At 41.0% G+C, this 27,795-nt stretch overlaps 2 protein-coding genes across 3 annotated transcripts in view; one reads left to right on the top strand and one right to left on the bottom strand.

Annotated features, from left to right (window-relative positions):
- Positions 1-44: 44 nt before the first annotated feature.
- On the top strand, positions 45-15,555 carry LOC103719049 (E3 ubiquitin-protein ligase UPL5-like). The gene is made up of 3 exons (XM_039117365.2): positions 45-2,055; positions 11,371-11,960; positions 14,996-15,555. The coding sequence occupies exons 1-3, from the start codon at positions 240-242 to the stop codon at positions 15,257-15,259; spliced, it is 2,670 nt and encodes an 889-aa protein (XP_038973293.2). The 5' UTR covers positions 45-239; the 3' UTR covers positions 15,260-15,555.
- Positions 15,556-16,997: 1,442 nt separating this feature from the next.
- Positions 16,998-27,795, bottom strand: part of LOC103719050 (glycerophosphodiester phosphodiesterase GDPDL3) — a 32,933-nt gene continuing 22,135 nt past the window's right edge. For both annotated transcript variants that reach the window (XM_008808118.5, XM_017845706.5), the window contains exons 8-9: positions 18,201-18,684; positions 16,998-17,538 (exon numbers count right to left, since the gene is read on the bottom strand). In XM_008808118.5, the coding sequence (XP_008806340.3) occupies positions 17,240-17,538; positions 18,201-18,684 (783 nt within the window). In that variant the 3' untranslated portion in view covers positions 16,998-17,239. The remainder of the gene's footprint in view (positions 17,539-18,200; positions 18,685-27,795) is intronic.

Raw genomic sequence — 27,795 nt, 5'->3', positions numbered from 1 at the left:
ACATCATTTTTCTTTACATACAAAACCCTACAAAACATTAACGTGATACGTTGCGTCACGGTCGCTCCTCTCTACTGGACGGCGTTCGCGTCGAGGTTCAGTGCCCCTCTCTGCCCCTCGCCCCCAGGCCCCAACCTCCTTTTCCTTCCTCTCTCCCCAATCCCCTCTCCTCCTCAGCCGCCGTCCGCCGGCCATGCCGACCTAGGGTTCCACATCTAAGCTCCGCTGCCGCGCGTGCGATGTCCGTTCTTCCCACCGTCTCCCTCTCCGCCGTGATCGCTCGCCTCCGTCAGCGCCTCGACCACCACCTCCTCCCCTCCAAGCGCAAGCTTGACGACTATGGCCTCGAATCTGACGACAACTCCATTTCCGATGATGCCGCCCGCCACCTCGTGAGCATGCTTGCGCCCGATCCTTTCTCCTCCTCCTCCTCCGCCGCCCCCTTTCCCCCTCTCGCCGATGCCGCTTCCAGGGTTTTCCCATCCTCCTCCTCCTCCTCCTCCCCCTCCCCCTCCCCCTCCTCTACACTCCATTTCTTCGTCCGCGCCATGTCCAAAACCCTAGTCATCCACGCCAGCCCCTTCGACACCGTCGACTCGGTGATCGACCAGATCCGGACGATCACCGGCATCACGACGTGGGAGCAGCGCCTGATCTACGCCGGCCGGCAGCTCCCCGGCGACTGCACCCTCGCCCAATGCTCGCTCGTGAACGACTGCTGCCTCCATCTCACGGGGCGGCTGCGGAGTACCCGATTCCCCCGGGCCTGGCAGGTGGTCAACGATCTCGTTGCCTCCGTCTCCTGGCTTATCGAGAGCGGCTATACCGACAGGCTGCGTGCCATGAGGGAGAATTCGAACATTGATGGACTTGTCAAGGAGTTCCTCATCATGGTCCTAGCCAAAGCGGCCGGCGAGAGCGATGACGGCACCTGGGGCCACCTCCAGGTCTTCCTCCTGGCCGGCGCCCCAATGGTGCTCGTCAAGCTTTACCTTTCTGCGGTCCGTGGATACCGGGCTGTCGCGGAGAGGGCTATTCGGCTCTTTCTGAGCTCGAACTCCGAGTTTCTTCCAAAGTCTGTTCAGGTGCGGTGCGCCCCGATCGTGCTGGAGTTCTGTAAATTGCTGGCCGGGACGGTGGGGAAGAAGGAGCAGCTTTATTTATCATGCCGCAGTGCATACTCCATGCTGTTGGAGGCGCCGGATTGGAGGTGCGTCAGCCAGTTGAAGTCGGTGGTGAGTGTGATAGTGGAGCTGTTCCCGTTTGTCAGTGAGATGGCTGGTACAGTGATGGAAGGACTGTCATCAGAGTCGATGATGGTTGCAACCGCCGATCTTAATGAGTTCACTAAGTTCTCATGTGCCTTGCGAGGGGCAATTCAGGACTGGATGGGTGAGACTGGTCCAATTCCAAAACTATTATATAATGGTCAACATCCTCGGCATGAGGATTGGATTGGGTCTTTACATGATATATATGCAGAACTCCTGATGGAGGCCGATCAGTGTCTTAAGAAGGTGGAGTGCTTCCTGGAGAAGAAAGGTTCAGTGCATAGCGAGGCCCGTTGGGCTGGGTGGTCCCATATCCTTGCCATTCTAACGGAGTTGAATTGCTTTTCTAAAATTTATGAAGGTGCAGGGGAGTCGCTTCATTCTGTTCTGGTGGCTCGGCGGTGTCCTCTGAATGCTCTTATCAGACGTGCAAAGAGAAGTGAAAACCTTCGCTGGCTTCTGAAGCTTAAGGATGTAACAGATTTTGAGGCGAGGCAGAATTTGGTACTGATGATGTTTCCTGATGGAAAGGATGACTATGATGAGCTGCACGAGATGCTTATAGACAGGTCACAGCTGCTGGCTGAGTCTTTTGAGTACATAGGCCAGGCTGAAGCAAGTGCATTGCATGGTAGACTTTTCATGGAGTTTAAACATGAGGTAGCCACAGGCCCTGGTGTTTTAAGGGAGTGGTTTTGTCTGGTATGCCAAGCAATCTTCAGTCCGCAAAATGTCCTGTTCTTGTCGTGTGCAAATGATCGTCGAAGAGTCTTTCCAAATCCTGGTATATTCTCATGCTTTTGATTTTTTCCTTTACTAATGGCGCATTCTTTTCTGTTATTATAGTACTTACCACCTAGGAATTCATTATCCTACTGAAATGATTGTCCATTACAGTGAATAAATGTGGTACAGCTTCACCACTGATCATATATGTACTTTTCGCTCGAGATAATGAAGGACAAAGTCAAAGACTTCATCTCAAGGTGTTAAATAAAAAAAATGTATTAGAGGCCTTTTCCACCCTTACACTGTTGTGACAGTGCTAGTGCCAGTTAAAGTGTTATCCAAAGAGCAGGGTGTGGAGGAGGTGCTTATAGGACAATATGCTAACAAATACCTGTTTTCTAAAATGTGGATATTGAACAAATGAAAAATTGATGTTCCTACATGTTACTTCGATGGCTTTCGGAGATTTTGTTGAAAAAAGGCTGAGAATCTTTCTTGGGTAGAAATATAAGTGTTTGTATGGTTGAAAATCACGATGTTATCTAGTATTAGGTCTTCCTTTGGGGATTGGCTATCAGGAAATTCATGATTAGGATCAAGTGGTCGCAAGAACTGAAGCATCATTGTGAGTTAGAAAGGAAGGGCTTTTTGTGGGAGATTGCATGTCTAAGTTGTTACAATCGAATTTCCCATTTAGTTATCCATCAGTTTTGTAACTGGCTGTTTTAGGTAGTGATCAATTTTAAACCGGTTGGGGATGTTCTTGTAAAAGTGTGGCCAACCAATTTGGTATCCTTAATTTAGTGGCTTACAATAATGAAATTGAGGCATCTATAAGATAGTTCTTTTATGAGTTCTGTAAGATTACCCAAGAGTTATTGATGGAAAGTGGTGGTGGCAGAAGGAGACATGTTCTTTATTGCTTTTACATGTGCTGTTGATGTGGACTATGTTTGATGCACATTTTGCTGGTATGTCCATTCACAGTATATGTCATTGGTCATAATTTTTTTATAAGTTATAAGTTAGAGAAAAGTAATGGTTGCATTCCAATAACTGTCCTTTTTCACTGCTGTTGCAAAGGAGTCATTATGCCATATTCTTCTGCAGTGCAATACCCTTTTCTTTGGGTGAGGAGGAGGGGGTGGGGGGTGGGGGGTGGGGGTTGGGCTCTTCTAGTTTTCTTTGGCGGAATCATGAAGCACATCCTTGTGGTAGGGACATCAATAGCTTATTTTTTTTAATATCATGACATTGTTGGTGTGTTTAATGCCCGCCTCTTACTTTAGATTCATTTTGCTGATCACTTTTTTCAGTCGCGATTCTTGGTACCCCCACTATCAATAACAATTATACAAAGCTGTCTGCAAGAGATTTTATCTCAACCATCTATCATATATTGGGACTTAAGATTACTATTGCATGCCAAGAGCCTGATCGATGTATATAAGATTCTACATTGTGATTTTGGGACCTAGACCATCCAAAACATTGAACAGTACAGTGGGCTAACTAGTGCTAAAAGAACAATCAAATATCCTATAATTACCACCTAAGATATAATAGAATTTTACTAGGACAAGACAATACATTGAGATAAAAATTGTATCCTTAGTAGGGTGAGGAAATTGCAGCAACCCTGGTAAGAACTTGCTTCTACAGTCATCTGAACAACTTTTATCGTTCTTGGTTAGCATATTTTATAGTACTAGGGATTGGAAACAAAAATGTAGCAAAAAATTGTGTCACAATCAGCAGATTTTAAGCCTAAAGCAGTCAATAATTAAAAGGATATATTTTTTCACATAATTTTGACAATTAAAACGATCATCTATAAGATAATAAACTAAACCAGACAAAATTTGATATCATACATCATGACTATGCACCATGTATACTAAGACCTGTTAGTGGCATGACAATAAGATCTGCAAGGCGATCTCACTGGTGGATTGTTAGGAGAAGAGGGTGGAGAGAAAGAGAACGAGAGAGAGAGAGCATGAGAAAGGGGAGAGAGAGAGAGTGCATGCGAGGAAAAGAGAGGGCGTGAGCGGAAGAGAGAGTACATAGGAAAATTTCGGAATTATTATTCCTTCCTTCAATTGAAAACGATTACAACTCTTATAGGGGTCGGACGTCCCTATGCCAAATAGACTCCTACCTAACTTGGACTCTTATTAAAAATAAAAAGACAATATGCTTAATTGAGAAAGACAACCAAATAAAAGACAACTAATTGACTAATCCGGAATTAAGGTAATTAAGACCTAATTCCGTCCGAATAAGGAATCCGACGCCTTCTATGGTAGACGTGGACAAGTGGAGGTGGCCTAATTGAGAAGGACAACCAAATAAAAGATAATTAATTGACTAATCCTGAATTAAGGCAATTAAGACCTAATTCTGTCCGAATAAGAAATCCGACGCCTTCTATGGTAGACATGCACAATTGGAGGTGGGCGCAAATCCTGGCGTCTATCATTCCCCTCCCCTTCAAGACGAACCTTGTTCTCAAGGTTCAGATGAGAGAACTGTAACTTGAACTTGTCATACTCCTTCCAAGTAGCATCTTTCTTGGGTAATCCCATCCACTGAACGAGGGCCTCCTGCACATAGACCCCTTTCTTTTTAACCCAACGGAAATCAGAGATCTTCATTGGGTATCTTTGCACAAATTTTCAGTAATAGTCGGTCAGCCCAAGGAAGCCCCGCAGAGCCCGTACATTTCACGATCTCGGCCAATCCACCATGCTCCGAATTTTTTCTGGATCAGCTGCTACCTCTTGGGCGGATATGAGATGCCCAATGTAGTCAACCTCCCGCTGGCCGAAAGTGCACTTCTTCAAGTTTGCAAAGAGGCAATGCTCCTACAAGGTCTGGAAGACGTATCAAAGATGGCGCAAGTGGTCCTCCTATGTCCTCTTGTAGACCAAAATATCGTCAAAGAAAATGAGAACAAACTTAAGCAGAATGGACCTGAAAATGTCGTTCATCAAGGCCCGGTAGGTAGCCAGAGCATTGGTGAGACCAAACGACATCACCAAGAACTCATAGTGACCGTCATGGGTGCGAAAAGCTGTCTTTGGTACATCCTCTGGAGCGACCCAAATCTGATGATAATCAGACTTTTAAGTCCAGTTTGATGAAGAATACTGCCCCATGATGCTCATCTAGCAGCTCGTCAATCCTGGTATCAGGTATCGGGTATTGGTCCTTGACTATGATGTCGTTCAAGGCCTCATAATCGACACAAAACCGCCACGAACCATCCTTTTTCATGAACAGGATCAGAGAAGAATATGAACTCGTACTCGGTCGAATGATGTCAGTATCCAGCATCTCTCGAACAATACGCTCGATTTTTTCTTTCTGAATGTGCGGATAACAATGTGGCCTCACGCTAGCCAGTCCAGCTCCTGGAACAATCTTGATCTTGTGGTCATGCGATCGAGAGGGCGGTAGTCCATGTGGCTTCTTGAACAAATGGTTGAACTCCTCCGGCAAGGGGTCCAGGAGGAAAGCATGCTCCTCACCGTTCGGGCTCCCTTGCCCAGTATGGCCCGTCATCATAATGTACACATCGGCTTCTTGACATAGGAGTCGTTGGATCGAATGCAGGGTACCTGACAGCACGGGTGCCTTCGAATCGCCCTCCAACTGGTACCGGACGCCCTACACCTCAAACTGCATTGTGAGTTTCTCCCAATGACGAAGGACCGATCCCAAATTCCTAAGCCACTGAATGCTGAGGACGATGTCTGACCCTTGGAGACCCAAAGGATACATGTCAACCTGGAACAGGTGCCCTTGAATTTGAATGTCTGTAGTCTTGCAGACCTCCTTGCATGCTAAGCGGTTGCCATCAGCCACCATCACCATGAAAGGCATTGCGGGTGTGATCTTACAATGAAGCTTCTGAGCCAACCGATCATTCATGAAATTGTGGATGCTACCACTGTCTATCAGAATCGATACCGGTCGACCCTCTATCGTCCCGGCTACTCGCATCATTTGAGGTGAGGTACATCCCGACAGGGCATGAATCGAGATCTCGGGGTAGTCGAGCAGGTCCTGCTCACCCTCCGCAGTCGTCTCCTCCTGTACCGACGCCCCCTCTTCTGTCTTCGATATCAGCAAAAACAACTGCTGAGATTTGCAGACATGTCCTCGTACGAACTTCTCATCACAGTTGTAACACAAGTCTTTCTTCCTACGAGCTTGCATCTGTTCCCAAGTCAGGCGCTTGAGGCTAGCACCTGTCGAAACTTGCGATGGGGCTCCCAGGGGTGGGAGTTAGGCCTGTTAACGAGCCGAGCTGCTCGAGCTCGGCCCGATAAAAGCTCGGCTCAAACTCGGCTCATTAGTCAAACGAGCCCGAGCCCAAGCCCAAAATGAGGCCCGTTTAAACTCAAGCTTAAGCCCAAGCAGCTCACGAGCTCGTTTGGGCTCGTGATTTAACACTCCTCCGAAGCGGGAGGCCTGTCTCTCTCCGGATCCTCGGGTTGGGTCGGTAGGGGATGCGGATTACGAACCTCGGGCGTCTAGAAGAAGGGGCAGATCATTCTTGGTTTGATGCGGTCTCCGAAGAGGAGAGGCGAAGGAGGGACGGCGGTCGGTGGGTCGTGGTGGTCGGAGACTAGCTGGCAGTGCATGAGGCGGGTGCTGCCCCACCAGAGTGTGGGGTTCTTGAAGGGGACCGAGAAGCTGGACCCCTCCGTTGCCGCCGCCGGCAGAGGCTTCTGCATCCCGTCGATCTCTCAACACCTCAACACCATCTCAGAGAGTGTGTGTGTGTTGGAACAGGGGAGGGAGAGGGATTGGAGGGAGGGGTGTGAGGGTTTTTTTTTTTCCTCTCTTGCTGAGTTTGGGCTTTGTTTCCTGGCGTTGGAGGGAGAAGGGCTTTTCTTTCTCTCGAGGGTTAGCGCAAAGGTGCGCTGTATGGAGTCAGAGGGTTTTGGATGGTTGGACATTTGATTGATATGGAGGATTTCGGCAGAGACGAGCTCGGGCTTGAGCTCGTAATTGAAACAAGCTTTACGAGCTCAAGGCCGAGCCTTTACTTTGCCAAGCAAGCCCGAGCTCGAGCCTAATACAGAGCTCGGTACCAAGCCTGAGCCCGAGCCTGAGGGAGGCTCGGACTCAGCTCGGCTTGTTAACAAGCTTAGTGGGAGTCGGCCTGGCCCAATGCTCGGGGCCGGTCTGGGCGCTGGCAGGGCCAACGGCGGCTTCTGCACTAGTGTAGGAAGTAGACCCTGATGAGGCAAGTTATATCTTGCCTAAAGAATCTTGTCTTCCTGTAGTCGTGCCAAACTCACTGCATGCGCCATTGTCTTTGGCTAGAAAAGTTTAACCTCCAAACGAATGTCCTCTCGAAGGCTGCTTATAAAACTTTCTAGAAGAGCCCCTTCTGGCTAGCCCTGAACCCGAGAAGCTAGCCGCTCGAACTGGTTTCGATAATCTTGCACCGACCCCGTTTGTTGTAGTTTGGCGAGAGCCTCATTAAAGTTTTCATATTCAGATGGCCCAAAACGAACATAGAGGGCTTATGTGAACTCTGGCCAACTCACTCGGGGATGTGTGGTCTCATACCACTAGAACCATTGTAGGGCCTTGTCATGGAGAAAGGAAGCCAACAATACCTTCTCCACATCTGGGGTGCCTGGGTAGCGGAAGAACTGCTCGGCATTATAGATCCATCCCGTCGGATCTTCATACGTAAGTTTCGAAAAGTCCATCCGCGCGAGCCATGGTTGAATTGTTCCACCGTCACCCAACGGAATCCGTCGAATCGAGCTTCCTAGAGACCGAGGCGGACTCTCCGTGTCCTTCAGGAGGAGAGTCACGTTAGAGGAAAGGGTCTCTAGGGGGGCATTGATGGATTCGAAAGCATCCACATGTCGACATATGGTCATGTTGACTTGTGAAGCTCGACCTCTACCCTCGACACATGATCTTCATCTGTAACTGAGCACGTGGAAGCCACGCTAGATGCCAATCGGATACTGTAGTGAATCGGCTACCGTAGCGAGTTGACTATTGCAGCAGATCAACTATTGTAGCTCTGATACCAAGTTGATAAGATCTGCAAGGCAGATCTAGTTGATAAGATCTGCAAGGCAGTTCTCACCGGTGGATTGTTAGGAGAAGAGGGTGGAGAGAAAGAGAACAAGAGAGAGTGTGAGAAAGGGAGAGAGAGTACGTAGAAAAATTTCGGAATTGTTATTTCTTCCCTCAATTGAAAATAATTACAACTCTTATAGGGGTCGGGCACCCTTATGCCAATTAGACTCCTACGGTCCTACCTAACTTGGACTCTTATTACAATGGAAAGACAATATGCCTAATTGAGAAAGACAACAAAATAAAAGACAACTAATTGACTAATCCGGAATTAAGGTAATTAAGACCTAATTCCGTCTAAATAAGGAATTTGACGCCTCCTGTAGTAGACATGCAAAAGTGGAGGTGGTCTAATTGAAAAGGACAACCAAATATAAGATAACTAATTTACTAATTCCAAATTAAGGCAATTAAGACCTAATTCCGTTCGAATAAGGAATCCGACACCTCCTATGATAGACATGCACAATTGGAGGTGGGTGCAAATCATGGCGTCTATCACATGAGGGGATGATGATAGGGTCTGACAAAGGTCTGATGATTGATGGATTGCTACTGATTCAATAGGCTTTAACTATTGAAGACACCAATCTTTTTGAAGTCTAGAGAAAATTTTAGGGTTTTGAAACCATGTAGAGGGAGTAACAAGGAAGGGAGGACAAGCATATTAAACGGAGGGTAATGGAAGAACAGGTACATGAGAAAGAGGGGTAATGGAAGTGTGCATTACTGCATTTTTCTGCCACCCCTCCTTGTCAAGCCAAGTGAAGAAAGGCAAAGGCAGAGGGTCCTGGATACAGGAGGGGAAGGGGAAAAAGAGGAGAGAGAACTGAGAAAAAAATATAGTAAGTGGGAGCCTAACCACCTATATTTCTTTGTCTGATCAGCAAGCAATGGGGGTGAGCAAAAGATGGAAATACCGTATATGAAATGAAATAGAGGAAGAGAGGAGCATCGCACTTTTTACAGGATTTGGTGTTTAGTCATCATCTATACATCTCACATGAACCTAGATTATTTTGTGACAATTATAAATGATGGATGTGCAACATCCTCCCTCCACCTCGACCTAAGAAAACAGGAAATATAAACTAATTCTTACCTTTCACCAAATGATACATCCTCTCCAATGATTGGATATAGAAAGAAGTGTTTACTCACTGGCTGCTGGTATAGTATTTGTATTGGACATCCTTTTCCTCCCTCTCTCTCTCTCTCTCTCGCTCGCTCGCTCGCTTTCTCATTCATTTGGGAAGGTGGCTGAAGATAATCTCTGAGATTGAGGGGTTTCCAGTGTTCATGGAGGGTGGTAGCTGTTTTTTAGGATGGGAATTTAGGTGTGCCTAGTAGAGTAGTTATACACTAAGGGAAACCCATAAATATTAATGGTGTATACTAGAACGCTGGTGGTTTTAGAGCTTAGACTGAGCTGTGGACAAGGTGACCAAAGGTCTTATTAGAGGATTGCAATTTTTGGGCAGATAAAGACCTGCTTTCAAGAGGTACTTGTGATTGGGTACTGGGCAATGAGACAAGGGTGCTTTTTACAACACTTCAATCTGCAAGTCAGTGGTTACAAAGATGATTATTTGTTAGCTTATCAGATCCTGGTGTGAGGGGATTTGGTAAATCAAGTCCAACAAGTATGCCATGAGCGTAAAGCAGGAAATTATTATTGTCGTTACTCGTTACAAATGATTAAGCATGTGTTTTATGATTATATGATGGCTCAAGTTTTGCCTTGCTTTGACTCACTGTAGCAACTACTTCTACCCTTTAGTGAGAGTATTCAACTTCTTCATGATGAGCAATTGATTGGTTGAAGCGGCTAGATGGCAATGATTTTATCTGTTTCTTCCTTGGGGTCAGCTATTTATAATTTCTAAGAAAGGTCAGCTATTTATAATTTCTAAGTAGTTTTCATAGGCCGAACATAGAAGAGGGAAAATTGGCAATTATGATGATGTAAACTCTTCGATGTAAATTTTGTGGTCAAACTGCCAATACTAAAATCAACATGAATGTCTAGTAAAGGTTGGTAAAAATCAGCTGCCTGAAGTCTGGAGTGCAGATCACATCCTTTCATTGTTATAGTTGTAATAGAACAAAAAATTGTCTTATGGATGGTCTTTTGACTTAATTGTTTAGGTTGGCATAGAGAATAAACCATTACAAATTTTGAACATAAGGACATGGGTTCTTCATGATCTTCAAGAATATTTGAAGATTGTCAGAGAGGTGATCGCTGACGTTGTTTGTGCTGATGGAACAAGGTATGCATTGAATGAATATGTCTGTAGAAATGAAATGCTTTCCTTGAGGGTAAGAGTATCCAGATCGTTTAATATGCTCATTTACATATGATCAAAGGTTTCCTATAATTTTCTGCAAGTTGGATGACAATAAGGTTTTCAATATGATTCTTGACACCTTTTGAGTTAAATATAACCTTTAGTTTCCTGTTTTGTTGGATTAATTGAATATTTGGATTGATTCCTTGTCATTATGCCTTAACTTCTTGGCGCTTAATAAAGTACCTCCTTTTGGATATTTACCTGCTTCATGAAGCTTCTGTCTGAGTAACTCCCTCTCACTGTTGTTTTTTTACCTTCATGCATTCCTAATGCATAACAGGTTTTATCAAGGACCTTGCTGCTCTTAGTGGTGGTCCTGTCATCTATCATCTGTGACGTGAACAATGATTTCATTCTTTGTTCGGAGGGTCCCAATCAATTTAAACATTTGAATCTTGCCTTCTGTTACATTAAACAAATGTCTAGCAATAAATTCAGTATGTTTAGCTTAGCTTGAATTTTGCAACTTTGGCTGTTAATGAGAGAGTGATGACCTGGTTTTAGAGTAAAAGGTAGTTCTCTGTCTAATAGGTGGTTGTCTCATTATTGGGGAATACTTCACCAAGTTTTGCTCCATTTTTTGAGAATATCTCAGTGATGAAGAGTAGACTTTTTAACCCTATGGTGGCTATCTCTCATAGATGTAATCATACCTTTTGGAAGAAGGCCATTAGCATTACGAAGTAATTGCAAGTCCTTGTAGTGGACGTTATAGCCCAGACAAAAGTCTTTCAGGTAGCCTTTAGGGTTGTCATATTAGAATTAACTACTTATGAATTGTTTTTAATATTTATTAGTACTTCAGCAAGTATTATCCATTTATGCTACTCTATCTGCCTTTTCAGTTATCTGTGTGAATTATTATGTCATACATATATCATTTATGCATGTTGCAGCATCTGCTGTGGATCCTTTGCACCTGAAGTACTTTGGCTTCTGTGGACGAGTGATTGCACTAGCTTTACTGCATAGAGTGCAAGTAGGCGTTGTTTTTGATCGTGTGTTCTTCTTGCAACTAGCTGGGAAAGGTCTTACATTAGAAGATATTCAGAATGCAGATCCATGCTTATATATGAGCTGCAAAAAAATTTTGGAGATGGATGCTGAGCTTTTGGATTCAGATGTATTAGGGCTAACTTTTATCAGAGAATATGAAGAATTAGGGACTCATAGGGTTGTCGAACTCTGTCCGGGAGGGAAGGAAATTGCTGTAAATAGCCAGAATAAAGAGGAATACATCAACCTTCTAATTGAGCATTGCTTTGTTACATCCATTTCTGAACAAATATCTCATTTTGCTCAGGGATTTAGCGATATACTTGCTAATTCAAACCAACAGAAGTTTTTCTTTCAAAGTCTGGACCTCGAAGATTTTGATCGAATGCTAGGTGGAAGTGATAGTGTCATTAGCATGAGGGAATGGAAGGCGCATACTGAATACAATGGCTACAAGGCAAGAGACCGTCAAATATGTTGGTTTTGGAAGGTATTGGTTTATTTAAAGTTAATAAATTAACTTGTTACCATGCTATATGTTCACTCTTTTAAATCTATAAGTAGTTCAGCCATTTTTCAAATGGATTATTTTTTTAAAAAAATATCAACTTTTACCTTCATTTTGTTCTAGCGTAGTTGAATCCTCCCTCCTGCAGTGCATAATCTTTTCCAATTTAAACTTCTTCAGGTAAGCACTTGATCTGACAATTGGTTTCCATTTTCAGTATAAAATATACAATATATAGACAAGTTTTTCAAGAATAAGTGATTATATTACTATCATAGGCTTCCAATAGAGCCTTTTCAGTCACAGGTGATTAGTTTTTCTATGTATTTGTTGTTGCTTCTTGTGATGGTATTATATTGCCCTGCATGTGATAGTGGAGGTTTCTCCTAACCCACTACATGTTTCTGTATAGCTTGTTTTTGTAGGCGGCTTTATATCATGTGTTCCTTGGTTTAGTAATCTTGACTTAGATCAGAGCATATCAAGCAGGTTCTTTGATGCTCATAGGAGATAAACAGCAGCTCTCTTATTTTACCTTTGTTGCATGATTCTTGTTCATGGTCCTTGCTAATGCTGTATTCATAACATTTTGCATAAAACTAGTTGGTTATGTGGCATCACATGTGGGTGAATGCTCAAACTGTGCATATAAGAACTGGCTAAAATGTTCTGCTGTTAATGCGATCTAGGAGTTGAAAGTCTTTAACAATTTCATCATTATTTAGGTAATATATCTTTGATATTTTCCTGAGAGACTTAACAGAAGTGTCAAATCAGCTAAGCAATTTGGAGGGCAAGCTTAACATTTAAAATAAAATTCTGCATCTTTCAATTTCTAAATCATGCGATAGACGCTGAAGAGCCTTCCTCTGCCATAACCAGAAACACAGATAAAGGAAAATGAGTCCTAACATAGTCATGCAAAGAAATAATTAGGGCTGAGTTCTGCAATCTAAGCAGCAATCAACAATGTGAATGTGCAAGGATAGAAAAACAGAAGAAGAATATATGGTGGAGAAGAGGCGGAGGGCTGAAATGAGAAATAAAAGAAGAAAGTATATTTGGAATCTTCTTATGGGGGAGCGCAAACACAATTTTCAATTCTTGGTTGCAGCCTTCATGATAGGGAAGCCTTAGTGCTAATGCAATTGAAAGCAGAGTGAGAGTGGAAGCAAACAAGAGGTAGAGACAGAGAAAGGGGGAAGGACAAGAAAGAGGGATAGAAAAATAGAGCTGTACAGCCTTTTTAGTATCGTGCAAGATCTGTATTCTTGCCACAGGGGTTTGCCATATAAATGGAAGAAAAGGGTAGGGCCAGTGCGAAAAAGAGTAGGTTTTCAGTCCCGTTTGCTTTTCACTTTAGCCTTTGGGTGCTATTAGATGGGTTTGAATGTTCATCAAGTTTTGCTTCCACCCCTTCCTTTAACCTTCTAATTTCCTGTGGGAGTATATCATGCATTACACCAATCTCGCAGACCTTACTTAGGTATGTGAATTACTGCCACCTGACTCATTTTCCGAAGATTGTGGACTCTCCCAACATCATAGGCTTACGCTCACACCACTATTAAATGAACCAATATGATCTTGGCTCTTTTTATACCAATCTCGGATACCTTATGTGAATTACTGCCACCTGACTCATTTTCCGAAGATTAAATGAACCAATATGATGTTGGTTCTTTTTTTTTTCTTTGGAGGGGGGGTTGGTCACAGGTCATATATAATAACATGGAGATGCCAATAAAACAGCAGCACTGCAAAATGGAAAATGGCTCAAATCTGTATCTTAATTCGAAAAGCATGATATGAATCAATTATTAACATTATGTGGGCAACTTGGAGTGTCTTCAAACCACACTTATTATCATAATGGGAGTTCTATCTTTAAAAAGTTTTCGTAGCAATTTTTGTTTGGGTTGCAAACTGGTCTGATCTCTTAACCATTTAGGCCGTGATTCCAAGGCCCGTATCTCATCAAGCTGGAGGTAACCCACATTGAGTGAAGTTTTTGTAAATCTAAATTTTGGGGAGGGTTGGGTTGGGACTTGTGTAGTTGTTTTTGATCCGCATACTTTTGATACGCATACTATACTTCTCAATTGGTTGGATCCTTTTATTCTTTTACATTCATGCTCAACAGATCTATGAGATCAAATGAGATACATTCTCAACATACACCAGAACTGCATACTTCACTTCTGGTTTGGATTGGATGATTTTCATGTCAGTTTTGTTTTGGTATGGTAAACCTAATCCATTTGCATCTCCAATTCGGTTGCTTCATCTTTATTTTATTGTTTCAATGTCCCTGAGGATTCTTTGGCAGTTAATCTGAATCTTTGTTATCTTTAGAGCATTTCATGTGCTGAATGATAATTTTTGAGTGATTTTGAAGCTCTTATGTGTAAAATATTGTTTGGTACTTTGGCATGATTGTCGACGACCTTGTGATGTTTTGTATGCTTAGAAATTTATTGAATCTCTTGTAGTATGCAGGCAAAGCTTGCCTAACTTCATTATTTCTGTTGGTTTCTCAGTAACTTGAAAGTTTTCATTTGAGAAATACAACATAAAGAAACACAAAAGTTGGAGTCCAATAACCCAACTTTATATTAAATATTTATGAACAGACAAACAATTTATTTATCAAGAGCCAAGCAAACAATAAAATAATCTTACTTATCCTAATCTTACTGAGTTATGCGGTTTTTATATTCCTTACAATATGGTATATGTGCTATAATTTATTCTGTCCACAATTTAGGAAATTCTAATCTTAAAATAATATATTGCTTTGTTTTTGACAGCATGCTATGATGTAAAATTTGAGATAATGGATATGTGAAAATATCTGTTGGATTAAACTTGGTGCTTTATTTCACAGTATATTCTAGGTAGCATAATTCTCACGCAGAATCACAATGAGTAATATTAATGAAGTGATCAGAGAATTTTTAAACAAGCACAGTGCCTGCTGAAGTTACAGCCTCTGATCATTGGATTTTTTTCCACAGATTGTTGAGGGCATGCCTGCTGAGCAGCAGAGGGTGCTTCTTTTCTTCTGGACATCTGTGAAATACTTGCCTGTTGATGGTTTTGGTGGTCTGGGTTCCAAATTGTACATATACAAGGCTTCTGAATCTCAGGACCGCCTACCTACATCTCATACATGCTTCTACCGCCTGTGCCTCCCCGTTTACAACTCCATATCCATCATGCGTAGCCGGCTACATATGATCACTCAAGAGCATATTAGTTGCACCTTTGGTATATGGTAGCTATCAGCGGACAAAGGGAACGACCATGTCTGTATAGTTGCTTGCATATTAATATCTATCCTAGGGTTGCAGAGCAGCCATATATAAGGTGTCCAGCTCAACTTGTTAATATGTGTAGTAAATAGAAGGGCCGGATTCTCTTCAGGAGGTCTATCTAATGTCAAAATATAAAGGACTAAAAATTTCTTTTTATTTTGGAATTCTCTTGAATAATCTCATGTGCTGCGAATACCAACGGGGAACAAAAAGAATGTACCTTTGGTTTGCATTCTTTTCATGATCTATTATTTTGTTCAGATTTTCTCCTTGGTTGCAGTTGAGAATTTTTATGTTGCCATGGGCTTGATCTAGTGTTGTTATTTTTAAAAAATAAATATCCATTACTGAAATGGAAGTGCTGATGGTTGTGTGGAAGCATGATGCATGCAATATAAGCGCTTAGAAGTGCATGATGATTGCTCAATGATCATATTTTGTAAATTTTCGTATGCAACCTTTGGCTTGAGCTAAGGTTGATAAATACAGATGTCAATTTATCAAGTAAAAGGTGATTATCACTGGTTAAATATGGTGCTGTGATGGTAGTTAATTATGGACTCAATTTCTGGGAAAGGTTATTACTTGAAAGCCTACTGACTTTCCTGCTGGCCTCTTTTGAGTTCGTGAATGCCAAATCAAGTTGCTCCCAGGAGATGGATCCACATATGAATATAACAGGGGCAGGCTTTCTCGAAGTATCCGCAACCCTCCAAGTGGGATTTGATCAAGGTCAATTGATATGATCATCAAAGATTTAACCAGCTCGATAAATTGGCACCTTTAAGGCTTATCAATATAAACTTTTCGGTTAAAGGGAAAGAAAAGACGCACCCTCTTCATTTGGTACAACCACAAAAGACCAGCTTGGTAAATTGGTACCTGCAGAGCTTTTAATCAAAGGTTTTCTGCAGAAGGGGATGAAATGTTGTATCCTCAAACGGATTCTACAGTTTTCCCATTTCACTTTTGGAAAAGCAACCAAGTACCATGCATGCTATACCTGACAACAATCCAACCTCTTTAAATTTCTTGAGATATTAGCTAAGACAGGCGGGACAAAGTTAGGGCTAAAAATGGGTCAGATACGAATTGAATGATGGTATGTCCATATTTAGGTCCACACTTTTCGATGAATACAAATATGAATACAAATATTAAACAAATACCAAAAATAGTATCCAACTTTTCTCTAAATAGATACACAGACGAGTCTGATATTAAGTCTGCATATTTGTTTTGAATGAGTATGTATACAAGTCAAATATTAATTATATTCATATTTTTTAATCAAATATAGATATAAGTTAGATATTATTCAAATATAAATAATATTTGAATTATATATGAACAAATAAAACAAAAAGTAGATAAATAACTGAAATACACTGGTCGAGCGCTCATGTTACAAAAATATAGATCCAGTAAGATTCGTAGATATCTGAATTTGGATCGGATGAATTTGATCCAAATTGGATAAGGAAAAGGATGTGGTCAGAGTCTGGCCGGCCCATTTTCACCTCTAGACAAAGCAACAGTGTATCACACTTTTGAGTATCTTCCAACAAACCAACCACCTTAAATCTCTCAGGATATTAGTCAACCAAGCGGCACTTACTTCTGTGCTTAACAACCATACTGCTGTGCTAACCATTATATGAAACCAGAACAATTTGATGACCAGTCAGGCAGTACCATCTAATTTTTGTGAGAAGCTAGCGCAAATGATCTATTTCCATGATATGTGTGAAATGCTTACAGGATGACCAGATGCTCACAACACCATCGAGAATGATTAAGGATATAATCATACACAGAAAAATTGATGATAATAATACAGAAGGAATCACAATGAACAAAAATAAAGAGGATCAGTGGGTGGGCCATCGATAGTTGAAGCTTCAGCAAACTGAGTCCAAAGATAAGATCGTGCATGCAGTTGACTCAGATGAATGGAAAGAATCCACAGAGCATTGATAGCGAGATGAAGAGTGAGGCAGTGCAACGTGGCCCATCAGATGGCCGCTGAGAAGGTGGTGCTGCAGTTCCTCCACCGGCAGGGGGTGGTGTCTTTGATGCAACAGGAGGCAGAGGCGGCTCCACCACATTGGAGACATTCAGGACAGGCATGGGAGCTAAGGCTGGAGGCTGCGCCGCAAAGGGGATGAGTTGCAACAGATCTCCAGCTTCAACAGGCTCCATAAAGACGGGCGCCTTAGGTCCCAAATTCCTACAAGAATTTCCTGCATGATCCAAAGCACCAGTTGGTTTCAGTTACAAATGCAGATAGATCGCTAATTTTGGATTGAATCATTAGCAATTCTGTACAGCTGCATTTGTTTTGAGAGGCATATAATTATAGCATGCTTTTGTTTCTAATGACCAGGTATATAGAAGCAGTAGAAGCAAGGTCGGTCATAATGACCCATATCATCCCATACTGACCGTACTAGTAAGGTACTAAGGTTAAGTTTGGTATATTAGTTGAACCGGTCCATACTAACTGAGTAGAACATCTCCTACCGCTCAGTGCCAACCAGTTTTGGACAGTATCACGGTTAGGGGTGAGAAAAAAGAGCTAGCAGCCTATCTTGGTATGAGATGTGTACTATAATGTACCATACGATACTGATTTTGCGGATCTTGATTAGGAGACATAACTCCATGTATCATAGGAGCTTGCATTTGGTAATTAGGATCCTCATATTGAAAACAAGAGTTAAGGATAACATCATGGGTCTAATTATGTGCTTCACATTCAAAGCAACATCGCATCAACAGGTTACTGCAATGCTACTGATATTATTTTTGCATCTGCAATGATGAGCATAACCTCCAACACCTTAGTTCTTGTAAGTATGGATAAGAATAAGGGCATCATGTGAAAATGGTCAAGGATACGTACTTTTGTATGCTCTAGCTGTCCGTGGAAAATCTGTGATGATTCCATCCACCTTAGCTCCCTCGACAAATGAATTGATCTGGACAATTGGATCTGAGAAATAGTCCCATGGTTGAGATACAAATTCATTCTGAAGAAGATATACATACACAGAAAGGTTATATCTGTGAAACTTATTCACGATATCAGTTTTACTGGTAATGAACAATTGGGTGTCAGGATAGATGGAATCCGTTAAAATGGCCACAGAATCAGCAAATTCTTTAATATCTTCAACCGAGGAATTGACAGCATCGCCAACCGGTCCATCTATCTTGTAAACAAGTTTGTACTTGGTATGCTGCCTGAACTTCTTCAGAACAGAACTATTGGTAGACTGAATCATAATTTCTGGAGTGGTCTGAGTGTTATAACCAGCAAAACTTATGGCGTTGATGACAGCATCTGTTACACCAATTCCTAATTTCTCCACTATGAATGCTGCATTCTGTAACCATATAAAGCAATTAACTGTAACAGCAGCCTTGCAACTGGTGATGATGAAGACTAATTTTAATGACAATCAGAAGTCCTAAATATTTATGACTAGGATGACTCTGTGAATATACAATACTAATGCCTGGGGAAGCAGGATTCATAAAGATGACAGTTCAGCTGGTCGAGTATGACAGACAATACAGTTCCTAAAAGATGCCTTCGAGGTTCATATTTACAAATTTTCGTAATTTCAAATGGAGGAATTAAATGCAGTTTTCCCTATCTTTTATTTGGTGAATATTATCCTATGTGACAGAGTTCTTGGGAAAAGATTTTTTTTCCCTCCAATTTGTACTATAACAAGAGCATGATCAATTGCTAGTGTCTGTCAGATAATTAGGGTACCTCTTTCATGTCATGTTCTATCCCTGATTGTAAAACCTCAACATGTTTCTTAAGATGTTTTTATGAACATAATTATGTGGAAGGATGATTGTAAGCACCACTTATGAAGCTTTGCTTTTCATATAGAACTAAGATCAATCCTACTCAAAACTAGTAAAGCTAGTAAAACTAAATTCAGTCACGTAAATTCACAGAAGGATGCAAGCTTGAACAACCATTAGGTGGCCCACCACATCATTTTTCAACATTATGGCAATTTTGGATAATCCTATTGGATCCTCAGGATTGGAAACAGTATTTCTAGGATTACAAAATATAAGGCCTAACTCAGCCCATGTATTAGATCTTTCCAGCCGATTCCTGTAGGAGAAAAAGAAAGACCTGAGGTCTTTTTTTCTCCCTATAGGATTCAAGCTGGCCCATTCCAAATCTATTGATAGGATTTTTATGAATATAGTAGGCTTAGACAAGCCCATAGGCCTGTGATCTTGCTGGTTGTAGTAGCCGAATCCGCAAATTCTACAGAATTTTCAGCCCAATCCTATAGGAAAATCCACAGAAGCCCTAACTAGTGCACCAATCCTAGTGTAGACAACACCATTTCCCTTACCTGTTTCTAACGAGCCTTTATATACATATATAGTATCCCAAAAAGTATACAAAATTTTGACATACCTTTCATCAATCATATGGAACCCTTCAAAGCAACTCCCTAGAAATAAACTAGCACCTTATATTCATAATTTTCAGACATCAGCTAATCAAAGGCCTCTTTCTTATATGTTACTATGTTTTATGATAGAATTAATGATGAGATTGGTAACAGTGTTATGAAGTTAGAATAGTAACAAGTCTAATCCACTAAGCTAATGAAAGACCTTTATTTTATAAGTTGTTGTGCTATGAATACAATTAAAAAAGTGATCAGTTATGCAGTTGTAATAGTAAAAAGTCCCACTCCAATAAGCTTCTCTTCGATATTGTTGTATCCAATATCCTAGAATTTCATATAAATGAATACATACCCCCCTTAACTACAATAATCTTGGCATATATTAGATGCCACTGTGAAGCCATTTTCCAAGGTAAGAAGTTGTAATATTCGAAGAAATAGATAGATTCTTTTTCTTGTATTGCACTTTCCTCAAATGAGTAGGTACCCCCTTAACTAGAATGGTCTTAGCATATATTAGATGCTATTATGAAGTCATTTTCCTAGGTAAAAACTTGTAATATTTGAAGAAACCGGAGGATTTTTTTTCTTTTCTTGCACAATGCGAATGCTGAACCGGCCCGACCGGCTGGTTCAGCTTGTACCGAACTGCTACCAGTGCCGACCGGGGTCCAGTTCGGCCACAGAAAATGGTTTTGGCCGAACCGGTACCGGTGCCGACCAGTACGCCGACTGGTCCCGGTTCGGCAATTCTTGCTTGCACTTTTCTCAAATGAAGTGACTTTTTATGGAGTTGCAGCTTCTTTTTCCCTCTCTTTTTCCCTTTTGAGTAAAGATGAGGTATAATCCTGTTTTTCATCAAGCACCACCTTATAACCAATATGAGCTTCTACAGCAACCCCAAGCCTCATATTACGTAAGACCCACGAATACCAGTATTACTGCATTTAATTCTCCGGGGCCGCCATTTTAAAATCAAAACTAAATTAGTTTCTTCTTTAAAGAGTACACCTTCTCGTTAACTGGCCACTAAGAAAACATAACATGATAACATATAATCGATAATAGGAACAATTGTTAAACCATTCCTAAACTGCTAATGTGTAAGTCAAAATCATTGCTCTATAAGTTCTATTAGTGGAATCATATGTAGAAATAAACCTTGATGTAGCTCATCAATGCATTTGACTAACACCAAATATTTAGAATGCATGGCTGAAAGTAGTGTTGGGCATCGGGCCGTGCCGGGCCGGCCCGGCCCAGGCCCACCGGGCCCAAGGTCTAAACGGGCCGTGCCTGGCCCGGCCCGCTTATGAAGCGGGCCGTGCCGGCACGGCCCGTCGCGGGCGCAAAAGGAAGCCCGGCCCGGCCCCCGGCCCGTCTATTGGCGGGCCGGGCACGGCACGCCACGGGCCGTGCCAGGCACGGCCCGTAACGGGTGCAAACGGGCCGTGCCAGGCACGGCCCGCAACGGTGAGGGGTAAGGAAAATAGCCGTTTCCAACGGCTATTTTGGGAAAAAGTCGGTTTTACCCCTCCCAACAGTCCAATAACGGCTGAATTGAGGGGTATTTTGGGAAAAATTTTTTTGGCCTTCTATAAATAGCCCTTTCCTCCCTCATTCTCACCACACCAAACCAACTATTCTCTCCTTCTCTAATACTATTATTTCTCTCTTCTAAAGTGCTCTTCTAGCAATTTAATTTTTAGTTTGCATTTAGCAAGTGTTCAAGTGCTACACAAGAGGAGGTTCTTGTTGAGAAGAAAAGGTCACTCCTGTTGAGAGCACAAGAGGAAGCTCAGAATCTCGGCTCTGCGGCTCTGCCTCTGCCCTCCGACCCTCTACTCAATTCCTCCAATCCTCCTTGTGGTTAGTTTTTATTTTTTTAATTCATCAATTTAGATATGTCATCTTTTGAGGAAAGTCAGTTTGGCATTCCTCCTGTTTCTGAGGGAGAAGAAACTAATCCCCAACCCCATGTTCCTAGTTCCTCTAGAACTAGTGAACCGAGTGAAGATCAAACCTCTTCTCGTAAGAGGACTAGTGCTGTATGGACTGAATTTGATAGAGTTATGGTTGATGGAGTCTGGAAAGCTAAATGTAAAAAATGTGCCAAACTTTATAGTTGTAGTAGTAGTGGGGGAACAGGGCATTTAAAAAGACATCAAGAGAGTCATAGGATGCATGATTCTCATGCTCAAACTCAAAGTACCCTTAATATACAAGGGGGATTACTTGTAGGTAATTTTGCATATAATCATGAAAATCAAAGAAAAGCACTTGTAAAATGGATAGTTAAGGATGAATTACCTTTTAGTTTATGTGAATCTTTTAATTTTGAAGAATATGTTCAATTAAACCTACAACCTGCTTACAAAAGAACTAGTAGGCGTACATTTAGAAGAGTAGCTATGACTAACTTTTTAACAATGAAACAAAATTTAATTGAATCACTTTCTACTTTAAATGTAAAAATTTCATTAACTTCTGATATTTGGTCAGCATCTGTAGGTAGTAATTGTTTTATTGCCATTACTGCTCATTATATTGATAATGATTGGCAATTAAATAAACGTATTCTTGCTTTTCGTGCTTTTGATTTTCCACATTCTGGGCAACAAATTTCAAATATCATTTATCAAACTGCATGTTCATATAATATTAATGATAAAATTATGTCTATTACTTTTGATAATGCATCTAATAATAATTCTGCTGTTGCATTATTAAAAGACTCATTGCATCCCATGTTAGATGGAAATTTATTGCATATTAGATGTGCATGTCATATCTTAAATCTTTCTGTTCAAGCTGGCATGGGTATGATTCAAGATGTGATTGGTAAAATTAGAAATGCAGTTTCTTTTATTCATGCTTCAAGATCAAGACATCAAGAATTTAAGGAACTATGTATAAATCATGGTAAACGTTTTATAAAATTTAAACTTGATGTAATTACTCGTTGGAACTCAACATATAGCATGATACATGATGCATACCCATATAGAAACTTATTAAGTGCATATATTAATGATCGTGGATTAGGCTTTACATTGACTGAAACTGATTGGAATAAAGGAAAAATTTTGGAAGATTTTTTGCTTAGTTTTTATAATGCTACCAATGTTCTTTCTGGTATTTATTATCCAACTTCATGTTCATTTTTACAACAAGCATATATAATTAGTCAAAAATTTGCAGAACATAGATATGATGATGTTTTAATGCCTATTATTGACCTAATGGAATCTAAATGGAATGAGTATTGGGACAAGATATGTCCTATGCATAACTTAGCTGCTGTATTTGATCCTAGAGTTAAATTAAATGGCGTGCTAATTTTACTTGATGCATACTGTGAAAATATGATTAAAGATCCTGAACCTGCTAAAAATGAGGTAAAACAACTTCTTTATGATATTTATGCTATATATGATGAAAAAATTCGTGGATCTAGAACACAAATACAAACCTCTATTCCTTCTTCTAGTAGTTCTCGTTCGTCATCTATTTTTTCATTCATTGCACAGAGATGACACACACATGCTTCAAGTTTATCTTCATCTTCTTCATCTTTAAGTAGTGAACTAGAATTTTATTTATGAAATGATCTTCAGTCTGCATATGATGAAAATCAAATAGAGAATCTAGATGTATTATCTTGGTGGAAGAGTGTTAGAAATCAATATCCTGTTATGTCTGCAATTGCACGCGATATTTTAGCTGTGCCGATGTCCACGGTAGCATCGGAATCCGCTTTTAGTGCAGGTCGGCGTGTTCTTGACGAAAAGAGAAGTAGGATGACGGGCGAAACGGTAGAGATGCTTCTCTGCTTCAAAGATTGGTTGGATGCTGAGGCAAGACTTCAAGATAAAGGTGGACATAATACAACATCCTCTGATGATGATGATACAAACACTACTGAAGACTGAAGAGTGAATACTGATTCACTGAATCACTGATGATTAGTAAGATTTCTTAATTTTTTATAATTGTACATTTTTATTGTATTCTGGAGGTCAGACCAAGGTCCAAACCTCAGCCCTTTGGCCCCTTTCTTATTGTATTCTAGAGGTCAGACCAAGGTCCAAACCTCCCTTCATGTACCATTTTGATTTAAATTAATAAACTGGTAGGGGTCTATGCCAAACCCCCCAACATTAAGGTGGCTTTATATTCATAAATCCTTAGTTTTCAATATTTATTAATTTATTAAAAAAATTTATGAAGCATTAATTTTTATCGGGCCGGGCCGGGCCCAGGCCCGGACCGTGCCAGGCCCGCGGGCCAGCCCGGCCCAGGCCCTGATGGGCCGTGCCGGGCTGGCCCGCGGGCCGTGCCGTGCTTGGCCCGCGGGCCTAGAGCGGGCCGTGCCGGCCCAGGCCCGAAGCGGGCCGTGCCTGGGTCGGCCCGCGGGCCAGTAACCTGTGACCCGGCACGGCCCCTTTAAATGGGCCGTGCCGGGCACGGCCCAGCACTGTAGCTATCGGGCCGTGCCAGGCACGGCCCTCTTCGTGCCGGGCCGCGCTGAAAGCCTACTTTAGAATCATTAGTAATCTATTCTTGTAAGCTTGTAAGAATAGATTATCGCGAAAGAAGAAAGAATGTGACATAAATCCCCAAATTTGAATCTGACAAGTTTCCCTAACTGAATGCACAATGATTAAACTATAAAAGGAAATGAAATGATGATTGCTCTAAAACTCCAAGTAACCTTATAAGTGCAGAATGTTGGTTGAGGCGAATAGTTCAACTATTATGGTTAAAAATTTTACAATATACAAGGTTGCAAGATCCTTAACTTGCACTTGTATTGGTCAAGGTTCGCCATCTTCGTACCGAACCTCGAACCGGTACTATCCTATTACAGTATCAATATACGGTACAATACAAGATAGCAAAATGTGCCGAGTGTCAAAACCGTACGAGACTGCATACCAGTTCAGTACGGTACTGACCGGTAAAACGAACTTTATCGGCCATCCTAGTCAAATGGGATGAGTATTGACCGATACTGATATCGACTTTTATTGGTATGAGGGTGTCCTGACCGGGAATGACACATGATTCATTTTCTCAGGGGGGTTCAAAGATGCCTTTAGGCATCTCATGAGGCTCTTGACTCCATAATGTGAGAAGAGGGGGGAAGACAGAGGGGACAAGAGGAGAAAAAGAAGGGGAATGGGAGATGGCTTCTTCCCTCATCACCAAGGAGGTGTCAACAACACCGCAGCAAGAGAGGGCACTCCACTTGGGTGAGGCCCTCCGGACTCCCCATTTTTGGCCCAAAGTAGGCAAAAATTGAAAAAAAACCTGTCACTTTTATTTTTTAACCAATATCTTAATTTTAGAAAATATATATTTCAACATTAAAATATTAATATTAAATAAATAAATGGAAATTTAGTTCCGAAAAATTTAGCATGCTTGAATTTATGTGGATGCTATAACTTTTGCGGATGAAATATCTTCTTGAAAATAGTTACAACCATTTGACTAATATTTTAATCAAAAAATTATGTAAAAATATCACAAGTTCCTTATAAATCTAAAAAATTATCAGCATATAGCCTAAAGTACAGATGATTTTTTTTAAAATTTTATTGTCATGTATTTCAGAAATTTATGGATTTTTCATGATTTTTAGATATTTTTGGTAAAAAAATAAAATTTAAAATATTAGTTAAATGTAATAAACATGGAAGATGCATTAATAGGATGAGTTTTAAAATTACCATCTTGTATTTTATGGATTAACATATAATTTTATGATTTTCAAGCTATTGTTACAAAGTTAGTAAAAGAATTATAAAAATGATTTTATTGTTAGAAACAAGAACATATGTTTGATAATTCTAAACCAATTATCTTGCATTTTTTCATAGAGAATAGCATAATTTTTAAATTATTTAAAAAATAAAAAATATATCATGAATAATATTATAAGATTCTAGCAATCTGAAATATGCATAGAAAACATCCTTCGTGATTCTTGTTTTGAGTGGATGATACACAGGGAGCATGGATTTTTTGATTGGCGCATGGAAGGATGGGCTCGGAGAGACATTACTGGGCATGCAATTATTATGACATGGACAATAAAAGAGTTGGAGTCACCCAATTGAAGCGGCATTTAGCAGGCGACTATAGTTTTGAGCAGAAGTGTGCCAAGAATTATGGTGAGGTAAGATGAGTAATAAGAGACCACATGTGAAGTCTAAAGGAAGCAAAGCAAGTGGCCAAACATAAGCAAGCTCGGTGAGACCATAGGGTAGTGGAGATCGATGATCATCATGATAGCGATGACAAAGGCAAAGGGAATAAGCAAGCTGATTCAGATGATACAGAGGCTGCTAGACGCAGGAGGCCATCCGGATCTTTAAGTAAGCACTGTGGGAGTACGAGGACATGATGTATCATGGATTATTCAGTTTTCACATTATCAGTAGAGTGGAGGGTCCGATGCATCCATGTGTAGGGATGGCAATTTATGACCCAGCCTATCAACCCGATTCGCAAACGACCCACTTTAAGCAAATTCGGGGTCGACACAAATGGGTTTGGGTCATAAATGAGCTGGGTTCAAGTTAGAATTTTGATGATCCATTTAACCCATTTAATAATTGGGTCGGGTCATGACCCGACCCATTTAACCCGTTTAAAATTTGTTTAACCCATTTAAAACATACTTAACCTATTTTTGTCCTGTTTAATCCAACCTACTTAACTTGATTAATCTGTTTAAATCCATTTAATCCGTTAAAAAGCAGCTTAACATGTTTAACCTATTTAACCTGACTTGACTTGTTTAATAAACTGGTTATGCAGGTTGGGTTGGGTTACTTGTTTAACAAACAGGTCAAGTTCAGATCTGAACTTTTGGCCTGTTTAATAAATAGGTCGGATTTGGGTTGACAAATTTTCGACCCGACCTGCATCCAACCTGACCTGATTGCCACGCCTATCCATATGAGAGCACATAGCCAGGGGCAGACCCGAGCTATCCATCCAATTCCACTCAAAAGTCAAGAAGGAATTCTCCACTCGTGATCATGAGCACCAAAGGAGAAGGTAAGCTAGCTGGTACTCAAATCAAATGGAACATGTTTACATTTGCCCTAATCCATAGCAAGATGTGAAACCAATTAACAAGCAAGCAGCTACACGACTTAGTTTTTGCATACTGCAGATTGAGATTGGGATAGAAATATTTGAATCAATACAAGGGTAAAAAGACCTATTAGCAGATGACTTTGTTCATAACGAGGAAGATCCTATACTTGGATGGATGGTGGATCAACAGACTCAAGATATGAGTGCTAGATGAACCAGGGGATCCTCCACAGCAGGATAGAACCATAAGTGAAAGACATAGGGGTGTGCGATGTAGATATATGGGCAGAGAAGCATATTTTACCCACCCGTCAGGAGACTTGATAGGAATATGAGGATTCTGATAAGAAATTCGATCACCAAATGTTCGAGTCATGGCACGGTGCACAAGCCTTCAAGGCTAGTTGGTGAAGTAAGAAGAGCAAGTCCAAGGGAAAAGAAGAAACCAATCTAGTTGAGGTAGCCAACGATAAAAATCAAGGAAGATAATAATAAGACTTCAGAGATATTGGATCTTAGTTTGTCTAGATTATCTTGCGATAACAGCAATGATGATAATGACAGTTTAGGTGATAGCTTTGGAGGCCAGAGCAGGCAATGTGGATAGTTTGGTGATGACGATGGTTACTATTCTTAGGATCTTCGTCCATTCCCCAATGGAGTTTATGCATGCCATGTCGGATAGACCATGGGGCCTGAACTCAAACTAGACCTAGGAGGGAGACATTGTTTTATAGGAGAGGATCCAAGGGTGCTGTAGCTGGGGGCAAACAGAATCAGGGTTATGGGGATAGGTATGTACAGATATTGGAAGGTCATTTGCAAGAAACTATGTTCAAAGATAGGAGGATTATACGCACACCTGGTACGTTAGAAGTTAAGCTGATGAAAAAGATTAGATACGGGACAAGAAAACTTAGGAGCTATAAC

This window comes from Phoenix dactylifera, chromosome 2 (assembly GCF_051530095.1).
Source record: "Phoenix dactylifera cultivar Ajwa chromosome 2, Ajwa_hap1_PhDact_Kaust_v1.1, whole genome shotgun sequence".
Taxonomy (NCBI): domain Eukaryota; kingdom Viridiplantae; phylum Streptophyta; class Magnoliopsida; order Arecales; family Arecaceae; genus Phoenix; species Phoenix dactylifera.
This window is presented reverse-complemented; position numbering and strand designations above follow the sequence as displayed.